At 41.6% G+C, this 11,904-nt stretch overlaps 2 protein-coding genes across 2 annotated transcripts; both read right to left on the reverse strand.

Moving 5' to 3' along the window:
• Window positions 1-7,462: 7,462 nt before the first annotated feature.
• On the reverse strand, window positions 7,463-9,031 carry LOC139366168 (probable UDP-sugar transporter protein SLC35A4). The gene has a single exon (XM_071103342.1). The coding sequence runs from the start codon at window positions 9,029-9,031 to the stop codon at window positions 8,054-8,056; it is 978 nt and encodes a 325-aa protein (XP_070959443.1). The 3' UTR covers window positions 7,463-8,053.
• Window positions 7,463-11,904, reverse strand: LOC139366169 (SLC35A4 upstream open reading frame protein-like). The gene is made up of 3 exons (XM_071103343.1): window positions 11,867-11,904; window positions 10,036-10,134; window positions 7,463-9,820 (listed from the first exon to the last, which is right to left on the reverse strand). The coding sequence occupies exons 1-3, from the start codon at window positions 11,879-11,881 to the stop codon at window positions 9,623-9,625; spliced, it is 312 nt and encodes a 103-aa protein (XP_070959444.1). The 5' UTR covers window positions 11,882-11,904; the 3' UTR covers window positions 7,463-9,622.

The following is an 11,904-nucleotide window of genomic DNA, read 5'->3' on the forward strand; positions in this document are numbered from 1 at the left end:
TGGCATTGTTGGAACGTTGTTCATTGTTGTTTAATAATTGCTAATATTAGCTGCCTGGCTCGTTAGCTAACACTACGTGACATGTGTACAACACCCATTGAATATGGCCGGTGTCTGCAAAAAAGCGTAATGAAATTGTTGCCAGCAGAGCTGGTTAGGCTGTTTTCATGTTATCCAGAGGTAAACAAATCATCGGCCAGAGCATCAAGTGTGCACTCCAAGAGCGAAACGATATGTGGGTGAGTCTAAAGCTTAAGAGGGTGTGAACAATGCTGAATGGGTGTAGACAAAGAGCTCTTCACTAGATACCAAAACATTCAAAGGCGGTTTTCTCAAAAGTGAGTTTACAAGTTGATCACTTTAAAAGCAGAATTACTTTCCCATTGTTCCTCAACTACAGTGTATGATATACCATTTTGTAGCTCTGAGTCTCTACTTTTATCCAATGTAAAAAAAAAAACATTTCACATTTTGCCACATAAGACCGAATCAAGGTGGTGAACCACATATGGGAAGAACAACCACATCCAGTGTTGCCAACTCCTCAGTAAGGAAAGTAGCTATTGGCTGTCCTAAAAGTCGCTAGAAGTCGCTAAATGATGGCGTCACCTAATTTTCATAATTGTCCATGTGCATGTATTTGTGATGGACGCTGTAGGAGAGAGGAATAACGTTGTGAGAGAGACAAAAAGTGAGTAAAAAAACACCCTAAATATGTTTAGAACTACAAATGAACTTCTGTCGATTCTTGGTTTTTTTAAGTCAATATTCCAACCCTCTTCCTTTATCCGGGCTTGGGACCGGCAAAAGTGACCCAAAAAATACACTCTGGCAGAGTTACTTCGTTTTCTATTTTATTTGTTATTTTATTTTCTTGTTTTTTGTTTTTTTGTTTAGTTTGGTTTGGTTTTTAACCTTAGGAGCCTACAACAAGTCACAGTAAAACATGAACATTTTTAACCATAACATAATTTTTTAAATTTTTTTATAAAATCTACATTAACAATCTAAATTGACCAAAAAGAGACAATAGAAAAAACTGTCAATTGCAATGTGAGAAAATGATGGTAACTAGCCTGGCCCTAATTCAGGTTATATATTTTTTTTAAATGTAAGCCAGGGCGGGATCAGCCAGCGGCAGTCTGGACGCGGAGGGGTGAACATCTCCTGCTCTGACTGCAGCTGGGAGGGACTGCTGCGCGAGGACTGGGCCGCCTGTGAGTGCTTTTGGACAGGGTGGGGCAGTTGAGAAGAGTAAGAACAATACGTGAAGCATGTCAGAGTCTCCAAAAGTCTCCAATAACAACAGAAAAAGTCGCTAGATTTGTCGCTAGTTGCTTTTTTGAAAATGTGTCGCTAGAGGGGTCTGAATACTCGCTTAATATAGCGACGAAGTCACTAAGTTGGCAACACTTACACATCTTTTATTTCTTATCTGCACCACTATTATCACTGTCATTCACATATTTGATTAGTTCCCATAAATTAAAGGGGACATTTTCCTGCATACCTTTGACATTTGTAGATTTCAGGTGAAAGCGGACCTTTAGTAAAATGGAAGTTTAACTATCCCTTTTACTAAAGCAGAATAGGGAATTATAAAGAGTGGGATTGACTTTTCAAGATATTAAAATATGTTTCAGGACTTAATGCAGACATGCAACTACAACAATCAAGAGGGTGAGTAAAGAATTTAAAGATTTTTCCTTAAATTGGTCACTTATTTCTCTCACTTCAACATAAGGGATTCATTAACTAGAGACACAGTGACAGTTATGAAGTTCAACAGCCAACTATCACCTAATACCCCCATTTTATTATTATACCCATCTGCAATATACTGTTTTTTTTTTCAGAGTGATTGCAGTCATAATAAAATAAATCTAAACATTCAATTCAGACTGCTGTGAGTTTGTATTTTTACAGAGACAACCATACTAGGCTAGAGAACAGACACCTTCTTTATTGGAAAAGTCTATCTGAAGGTAACCTCTGTTTTGAACTCATACCCACATCCTGAGTAACTGTACACCCCTTGACCAGTGAAAATGGAGTCTGGGACATAAATATTTCAGGCCAGTGTAATCAAACCCAAATGAACTCGCAACACTCTGGATGGTATGGCTTCAGACTGCTTTCTCTGAGGACATGAACACACCTGTAAGTACCTTGCTACTTACTGTCCAATGTATGTGTGTCATCAGACTTGTTATAAAGGGTAAATTAGTGTTATTAATCCATCTCTTTCATAATGTTGTGGTTAATGGGACAATGGTGTCCAAAGGTAACCGAGCATGAGATCCGGGACAGTATTCAGGAGATTCGAACAAAAATGATGTCACAAGGGGACCATCGAGAGGAGGATGTCCATAGGCTGGCAGAACTAACCCATAATCTAAAGGTGAGATACAGTCTCTTTCCTGTAGAGAACAGCATATCTAGCTGTATCTGAAACAACAAATAAACTATGCCTCAATCTCTGCAATGAGTATTTAGAGTTGTGTTGATTTGGCAGGGACTGCATTCCCCAAAGACCCTAATACATATTGATAATAGTGACCATAACCCTGACCACAACATGGACCACAGTGTGACCATAGAGAGAAGGAAAGACCTGCAGGACCAGCTGAGACAGGAGGTGGACGAACACATCCAAGGTAGTGTGTATGCAATGTGAGGACTGTAATAAGTACACAAGCGAGCTGTAGTTGTAAATATACTAGGATGAGAGCTGTAGTTCTAAATATGACCACCAAAATACACTACGTGAAACCTGCATGATTGGTGTTCGAAATCCCGTTTTCCCTCATAAGTATTTGAAGTCACTGTGATAGGACAACCACTGTTTCCTTACTCTGTCCAGTGTCTGCGTAATTTTCCCCATCTTAATCTTTTATTTTTATTGGCCAGTCTGAGATATGGCTTTTTCTTTGCAACTCTGCCTAGAAGGCCTCCAACTCCAATGTCTTTTCTGGTTAGGGCCAGTTTGAACTGTTCTGTGAAGGGAGTAGTACACAGTGCTGTATATGATCTTCAGTTTCTTGGCAATTTCTCGCATGGACTACCCTTCATTTTTCAGAACAAGAATAGACCGACGAGTTTCAGAGGAAAGTCTGTTTCTGGCCATTTTCAGCCTGTAATCAAACTCACAAATGCTGATGCTCCAGATACTCGGGCCAGTTCTTTTCTCTGTAAATATCAATGATGTCGCTCTTGCTGCTGGTGATTTTCTGATCCTCCTCTACGCAGACAACACCATTCTGTTTACATCTGGCCCTTCTTTGTACCCTGTGTTAACAAACCTCCAAACGAGCTTCAATGCCATACAACACGCCTTCCGTGACTTCCAATTGCTTTTAAATGCTAGTAAAACCAAATGCATGCTCTTCAACCGATTGCTGCCCGCACCCGCCCACCCGACTAGCATCACTACTCTGGACGGTTCTGACTTAGAATATGTGGACAACTACAAATACCTACTGTAGGTGTCTGGTTAGACTGTAAACTCTCCTTCCAGACTCACATTAAGCATCTCCAATCCAAAATTAAATCTGGAATCAGCTTCCTATTTCGCAACAAAGCCTCCTTCACTCACGCTGCCAAACATACACTCGTAAAACTGCCTTTCCTACCGATCCTTGACTTCGGCGATGTAATTTACAAAATAGCCTCCAACACTCTACTCAGCAAACTGGATGTAGTCTATCACTGTGTCATCCGTTTTGTCGCCATAGCCCAATATACTACCCACCACTACAACCTGTATGCTCTCGTTGGCTGGCCCTCACTACATATTCGTCGCCAAACCCACTGGCTCCAGGTCATCTATAAGTCTTTTTTAGGCCTTATCTCAGCTCACTGGTCACCATAGCAACACCCACCCGTAGCACGCGCTCCAGCAGGTATATTTCACTGGTCATCCCCAAAGCCAACACTTCCTTTGGCCACATTTCCTTCCAGTTCTCTGCTGCGAATGACTGGAACGAATTGCAAAAATCACTGAAGCTGGAGACTTATATCTCCCTCTTTAACTTTAAGCATCAGCTGGCAGAGCAGCTTACCGATCAATCAATCAACACAGCCAATCTGTAAATAGCACACCCAAACTACCTCATCCCCATATTGTTATTTATCTTCTTGCTCTTTTGCATCCCAGTATCTCTACTTGCACGTCATCATCTCCACATCTATCACTCTAGTGTTAATACTCAATTGTAATTATTTCACCTCTATGGCCTATTTATTGCCTTTACATCCCTAATCTTCTACATTCGCATACACTGTACATATATTTTTATTTTGTGTTATTGACTGTATGTCTGTTTATGTGTAACTCTGTGTTGTTGTTTTTGTCACACTGCTTTGCTTTATCTTGCCCATGTAATGGTTTTCTTCCGCTGAAGGAGAGGAGGACCAAAATGGAGCGTGGTTAGTGTTCAACATCTTTAATATAGATGATAAACGAGAACACTACAAAATACAAAACAACAAATGTGAAAACCGAAACAGTCCTATCTGGTGCAATGACACAAAGACGGAAGACATTCACCCACAAAATACCCAAAGAACATGGCTGCCTAAATATGGTTCCCAATCAGAGACAACGATAAACACCTGCCTCTAATTGAGAACCAATCTAGGCAACCATAGACTTCCATAAACACCTAGACTAGAAAAGACCCCATAAACATACAAAACCCCTAGACCAGACAAAAACACATAAATCCCCCATGTCACACCCTGACCTAACCAAAATAATAAAGAAAACAAAAATAACTAAGGCCAGGGCGTGACAGCCCAGGTCGCAGTTGTAAATGAGAACTTGTTCTCAACTGGTGAAATAAAAAATACTCAACTAGTCTAAAGAATGCCAGTTGTATTGCTTCTTTAATCAGGACAATGGTGTTCAACTGTGCTAACATAATTGCAAAAGGGTTGTCTAATGAACAATTATCCTTTTGAAATGATAAACTTGGATTAGCTACCACAACGTGCCATTGGAACACAGGAGTGATGGTTGCCGATAATGGGCCTCTGTACGCCTATGTAGATATTCCATAAAACATCTGCCGTTTCCAGCTACAATAGTCATTTACAACATTAACAATGTCTACACTGTATTTCTGACCAATTTGATGTTATTTTATTGCTTTTCTTTCGAAAACAAGGACATTTCTAAGTGACCACAAACTTTTGAATGGTAGTGTAGGCTACCAATATTCCCAACTCCGGAGCATAAAAAAAAAATCCCATATTTCCTGTGGGATCATGCACTTGCTTACTCCTTAAAATTCACAATTTTGATAGGCCTACCATTAAATTATATGTGCAAAAACTATTAGACTCTTTTTGGAACAGCAAGCCAGACAAAATTAAACGGGCCTATTTATATAATGAATATGAATCCGGAAGGCAGAAATGATGAAATGTTAAATATTTGAAAATGAAATCATCTCCAAAATATCACTATTTTTAAAACAACAAAATATAGATACAAAATTATTGCAATCAATAATGTTATATATATAAAGTATATAATATATATATATATATATATATATATATATGGGGGATATAACCATCACACCTCTGCATATTTTACTGTGAAGAGACAGAATAATTAGATCAGGAATGGCTGACAAATTGCAACATTTACTTGGAACTCTGTAAATAGCACTGCTGGGTGATTTGAAAAGTCAGTCAATTGATCAATAATATAATAATACTCTTAGAAAATGTGTTTCTTTTCATTTACAATCTCTAGAAACTATGACAATAGAAAGGTTCAGAACTTTTGTGAAACATCACAGTACATTAGAAAAATACTGTATATGTCAGCTATAAATCAAAACTAGATGGTCTTCAGAGATAGATGGGAGGGGTTGAGGGTAGCTGAAGGCTAGGACTAAAAACAAACAAAAGATTACTAATATAAAATATACTGTCCTTCAAATGTATGTAATATAATAAACAAGGAAAATATACATAATACATCTAAATGTATTTTAGATTCTTCAAAGTAGCCACCCCTTTGCCTTAATTGCAGCTTTGCACGCTCTTGTCATTCTCTCATTATGAACAGCCATTGAACCTACACTATTCCAGCTTTGCTCAGGATTTGTACCTGATTCATCTAATCTTCTCAATTGAGGATTGTGATCCGTTATATCGGGTGTTAGGCCTATAGAATAGTGTAGAGATCAGAGGCCTATGTCGCTATGAACAGTGAATCCCAAGAACTGTGTCTTTCCTTTTTCACAGAGGGGAGAGTAAGTGTGGAGAGGATGCAGGAGAGAGTGGGTACAATCCAGCAGCTAAAGGAAGCCCTGAGAGAGGAGAAACAGGAGAACAGTGAGAAATCTGACCACCTGGAACAGGTACCAGGAATACTCTACTGTTCTGTGAGGTTGAGAAGAACAAAGTGATCTGTCCCTAATGTAAAATATCTTCCTCCTTTGACAACTTGAGGACTGGTACCAGGCGGAGTACAACAGAGCACAGGAGCGGAGGAGGAAGATCAAAGAGGATCATGGGAGAGTGATACAGGAGGAGGTGGAGAAGATGGAACGAGAGCTGGGGCAGGAACAGGTGACTAACACTTGAGATTGATTTAGTCATGATATTCCTCACATCTTAAACACTCAAACTGTCAAATGTCCTGCCTCCATAAATCTACCCCTATGGTCAGACTGAGGGCCCCCAGAGGGAGCTGTTGGTCCTGGGCAGAGAGAGACAGGTCCTGATTCTACAGATGGAGGCCCTGCACACTGAGGCCTTGGAGGCTGAGAGAGACCTGGAGACACAGTACCACAGACACCAGCATGAGCTTCACTCTCTTAGGGAGGAGAGTCTGCAGGTAAGGCCCTTACCTGCACTGCCATTGTTTGAACCAACCCTGCCTATCTTACCCATTTGTGCCAGTGTCATACCTTTCACCACCATACTAAGCTCTGACTCCCCAATCCCTTATCAGGTGTTCCGGGTTTTCCGCCAGGTGAGTGAGGAGCAGAGGAGGGTGTCAGAGGGCAGGTACAGGACTCTCCTGCTAGAGGCCATACAGGATGCAGTCTACCTGTCCTCTCAGAACCAACAGCTACAGGCAGACAACAAACAGCTCCGCAAAGGTGAGTTACACACCTGGATAAAGCTTGTATAACATATTTCTGTCTCAGTATAGGCAGTTTAGATCCTACTTTGAGAAAAAACTATTTTACATCACTTGAAATAATGGTGTATTTCATTGCATACCTTGATTGGGTTTAAACCTAGTTCATCAATAAATCAGATTCTCTTTCTTTCTCCATAGCATTGGCAGAGCTAAAGGACATTCTGTGTGTGCAGGGTGACCTCAAGGGACAAAGAGCATCCCAGTAACAGTGAGGGGATGGGGAAATGTTTCTCATGGATTTATGGCATTTTATTCCTGATAGAAAATACCAAAGAAATAAAAGAGAAACAACCATTGAAATATTAATCTTTAATATATAGTATTGCATAAAACACTTTCTGTACTATACGTCTTGACATTGGCAGAGGTAATGATAAAGGCTAATAGAATGATCATACTGACAATCATAGCACCACTCTTAAGAAGTGTTGGGTGACAATGTAGAAATAATGGAGACATATTACTCAAATCCAACTACCCATGATATATTGAAGAAAAGGCTTGAATGAATATGGAGGAATTTGATTGACCTGGAAATCAAAGGCAAGTGAAAAGTAGGCAGTACATTATGCAGAACAGCTAAAACAGTGATGGTGTGATGAAGGGCTCTGTAAGTCTCGGCTAAAGTGCAGCTTCTATTACATAATCAACAATCAAATTAGAAACTTCAAATAACTCAAACTAAATGGACCATTTGGGACATGAGAAGAAAAATACTGGATCCGAATCACTAAAATAAAATTGCATTTCAAAAGGGAAAAGAACACTTAAACCAAAAAAACATTCCAACCTTAATGTCAATCAATGTCAACACATCATCTGGTAAAAAGTGCTGCCAGAGATTGTGGTGGGGTGGTGGAATGGGAGTCAGTTAACAGAGTTCTGCTAAAGGTAGTACAGATAGGCTGCCAGGCCAATCATAGAGGTGGGTAACAGGAAGAAGGGGGTGAGCTGCAGGCCCAGTAGGGCCCAGGAGAGCAGAGCATTGACCAGCATAGAGCAAGAGATGACAAACAGTCTGGTGATGCCGCTGCCATGCTTCAGCACTACTGACATCAGCAGCCCGTTTGCTGCCTGCCCAGCGACAATGGCCCACACCACCCCTGAGTAACCCTCCAGGAAATCCTGTTCTCCCCCCATGCTTAAGAGGTGGGAGACCAAGTTGATGGCCAATCCAAACACGTACAGGTATAGGTTCTGCAGGCTTAGGGGTAGTCGCTGGCTCTTCAGCACCCGCTCTGTGTAGACGGCTGCCAGCCCTGAGATGAAGCAGTAAACCAGCACTAGAACAAGGCCCCAGGCTGTGATGCGAAGCTTGGAACTTGCCTGGTCCTCAGTTTGCCCTGGATACTCCAGATCCAGACTGCTGTAGCTGTGACACACCCCGGCCCCCATGAGGATCCCCAGGGCCAGCCACTGGGCGGACCGCAGCCTCTTCCCCAGGCAGGAGGAGTAGAGCAGGGCCGTGGATGCGATCTTCAAGTTGCTGAGGACCTGGAAGGAGCTGGGATCCATGTAGATCTGCATGAGGACTACCAGGTTGTTGTTGAAGGCATAGAGTGCGGCTGGGACTGCGTAGGGGGCCACGAGGGCCAGGGACAGGGGGGCACGCAGGGCAGACAGGTCCCCAGTCAGGAGCAGAGTTGCTAGGGACACCAAAAGCTTGGTTATCTCTATCAGAAGCACACAGGAGGAGGAGCTAAAGGGAACCCGCCCACCCACCTTGGTGAGGGTTATTAGGGGGGCATGAGAGCCATAGATCAGGACCATCAGTCCTAGGAGGACACCCCACTGGACCCTCTTCCTCCACCACCTCCTGTGACGGGATGGGGACCCGGACCTCACGTTATGGATCACAATCATTCTCAATACTGCATGTTATTAACACCCTGGGAATAAAAGTACAAATACAAACACCCTCTAAATGGACAACAAAAACATGTTTTAAATCCCCGAAATTAGGCTAAATCTATTCAACCATAACATAATATTCTCAAGATATGTTCATATTCTAAGCCGATAAAAGTGATTTGTGATTACAAAACACGAAAGCACCACTGTCTTGCTGTTAACACCCTTGATTCAAAATCAATTAGATGGCTGCTGTACTTGGCAACTTTACTAAGGCAAGCAGTCAAATATCCCTGCACTGTAACCTTACTCAAAGAACAGAACCTTATCACCTTTTACACACTTTATAATCTGATTCACAGTGATCAGCAGAGAGAATAGCAGATGTTCCCAGGGAACTGAATGTAGATTTACGCTTTAACCTTTGAACAAAACCCAAAACAAACCGAGGCTTTCACACTGGACCCCTCAATGGACACGTCAAAATCCAGTTAAATCCACATTTTCTTTGTGCTGTATACACAATAGAGAGCCTCTGAAAGTGGTGGTTGTCTCCTTAACTTTAGGCAGTTAGAAGATGACGCCTAGGCCTGGTTCTTCCCATTACTTTGGTCCTTTTCTAAACAAACTCATATAGTCCTTCAGAGTGCTGTCAATGTTGGGCACCTGATAGTTTTGTGCAGCATAGATGCCTGTGAATGTTCCTAGTAGCACTCCTATGATAGCTGAGGAGCGGAGCTTGGCCACCACGTACCCGGCCAGGAACCCCTTCAAAAAGGGAGATGCCAGCACAGAGCCCCCCTGGGAGAGAACAGGAAACACCAGTCAGGACAAAGTATGCACACAATAAATAGAATATATGGCATGCTTTTATGACTCTCGTTTAATAAGCAATCATTAGTTGATTCTTCTATTACTGTTTCAGGACTGACCTGAGGTTCATGGTTTGTCTGCTGTCCTGTTTCATAAGGTGACATTTCACCTACTTTCTAACATTGGATAACAACATACTGTACCTGTGGAATTCCTGCTGCAAATTCAGTCTCCACACGCTTCTGGATATCTTCCAGTTGATTCTTGAGCTGGTTGAGATCCTTCATCTGCTTGAAAGGATCCTAGAACAAATGCAAGTAAGTTACACTGACTGGCAATCAATGAACTTAGGTAACACTTCCTGAAGCGCCTGTCAATTTCTGTCACTGCCCCTCAGTTAATGCCTTCTATTCAGTCTATGCATGCGTATGAGTGACCAGGGCTGTGTTCATTATTCTGATTATGTTACAAAACGTTTTGTAACAGAAAGGTTTACTACAAATGGAAAACGTTTTACAACGAAAACGAGAGCTTCTATTGGACAAATTCAGGTAGGTCCCTCCCTGTTTGGTTCTTAAACTTCGTATTCGATGGGGTTTAACGACAGGATTTCTTGATTCAATAATTAGCTGGTTGATAAACTGAATCAGTTTAGCTACAACTGGGGCTGGAGCGAAAACCTACAGGAAGGTAGCTCTCCAGGAACAAGGTTGGAGAGCCCTGACATAGGACATCAACAGCCAGCCAGGGTTTCATTAAATACGCTACAGGCAATACTTGGTATTGCGCATTTAGGTCTAATTAAACTGATGCATTTGGCTTTGTTCAACTTCAATTCACTGGTATTATGAAGAATAACTTAGCCATACTGTAGGTGAATTTACGAGGCATTGCTAGATACAGATCACCGGTTCTGACTGTCTCGCTGCCTGCCCCGATCCTCTTTCTCTTCACTATGAAAAACGCTAGTGTTTGGTCTTCGGTCTGTTGAGTGTAGAATAGTTCAGCCTACTCATTTATAGCCTCTAATTTAGTGAATTTACCCAAGACATTGTAAGCCGCGAAATACAGCATTGCGATAGCTTATAGCCTACTTTTTTTTTTTTAATTACCGATGCACAGTTCTGACGGTCTTCCTGGTGGCCGACATGCCTAAGCCTGGCTGTGCTCCTCCCATCTCTTTTAATTTATTTTACCAGGTAAATTGACTTAACACATTATAATGTATAGCAACGACCTGTGGAATATTACAGGGAAGAAGAGAATGAGCCAATTGGACGCTGGGATGATTAGGGGGCCATAATAGTATGAGGGCCGGATTGGGAATGTAGCCAGCGAACGATGCGAGAGTTTGTGTTCTAGAAATAGACTACGCAAAATAGTTTCCTCCCCTGCAAAAATACTGACGTTCAGGGAGATTGACAACCAGAAATGGGAGTTGACGCGCCAAGAGTCCACCATTACTTGATAAGCGCCCTGCTACGAAAATCCATACAGGAAACATTCCACCGGTATCTTTGAGTCTTAAAACACGCTTCTTATGCTCCGCAGACACACACAAAATCTAAATAACACCACTTCTTGTGGCTCACACCGATTTTCACATCTTGTGACTGTCACCCAGATTTTCCTCGAGACGTTAAACGGATTTCCAAAGTAAATTAGCATTGATCCAAAACCCTCACTCCGACCTAAAAACGAGTCTAGAAGTTTACCGCACAGATTTACTTCTCTTGGTTTAATTTTTCTTTGCCACTGCAACCCATTCATTCTCACTTTCTGTACGATTAGTTTCATCCGACTCACTAGCTGCAGTCTCAAAACAAAACCTGTTTTTCCGCCATCTTCTCCTTGCTTCTTAAACCGTTTCCGTAATGAATAACGTTACACGTCCCCTGACAACTTACCAACACACCGTGCCTATCTTGTTATACGTTAAAGCTAGTTGGTTTATGACTAGATCATGCTACTCTTAAATAGCTCGTTTTCTGACAAGACACTTAAAAAAGATTGAAGGCAAAAAACAGTACTCACCTTGTCACCCGCCATTTTTGTTTTAAGTGAATGCTCTG

This window comes from Oncorhynchus clarkii, chromosome 14 (assembly GCF_045791955.1).
Source record: "Oncorhynchus clarkii lewisi isolate Uvic-CL-2024 chromosome 14, UVic_Ocla_1.0, whole genome shotgun sequence".
In the NCBI taxonomy this organism is placed as follows: Eukaryota; Metazoa; Chordata; class Actinopteri; order Salmoniformes; family Salmonidae; genus Oncorhynchus; species Oncorhynchus clarkii.

What these genes read in the sequence shown, in the direction of transcription:
- LOC139366168 (XM_071103342.1), bottom strand. Translation starts at nt 9,031, where the DNA reads ATGATTGTGATCCATAACGTGAGGTCCGGGTCCCCATCCCGTCACAGG.
- LOC139366169 (XM_071103343.1), bottom strand. An exon ending in TTGCAGCAGGAATTCCACAG is followed by an intron (nt 9,821 to 10,035) that starts GTACAGTATGTT and finishes GTTCTCTCCCAG; the next exon opens with GGGGGCTCTGTGCTGGCATC.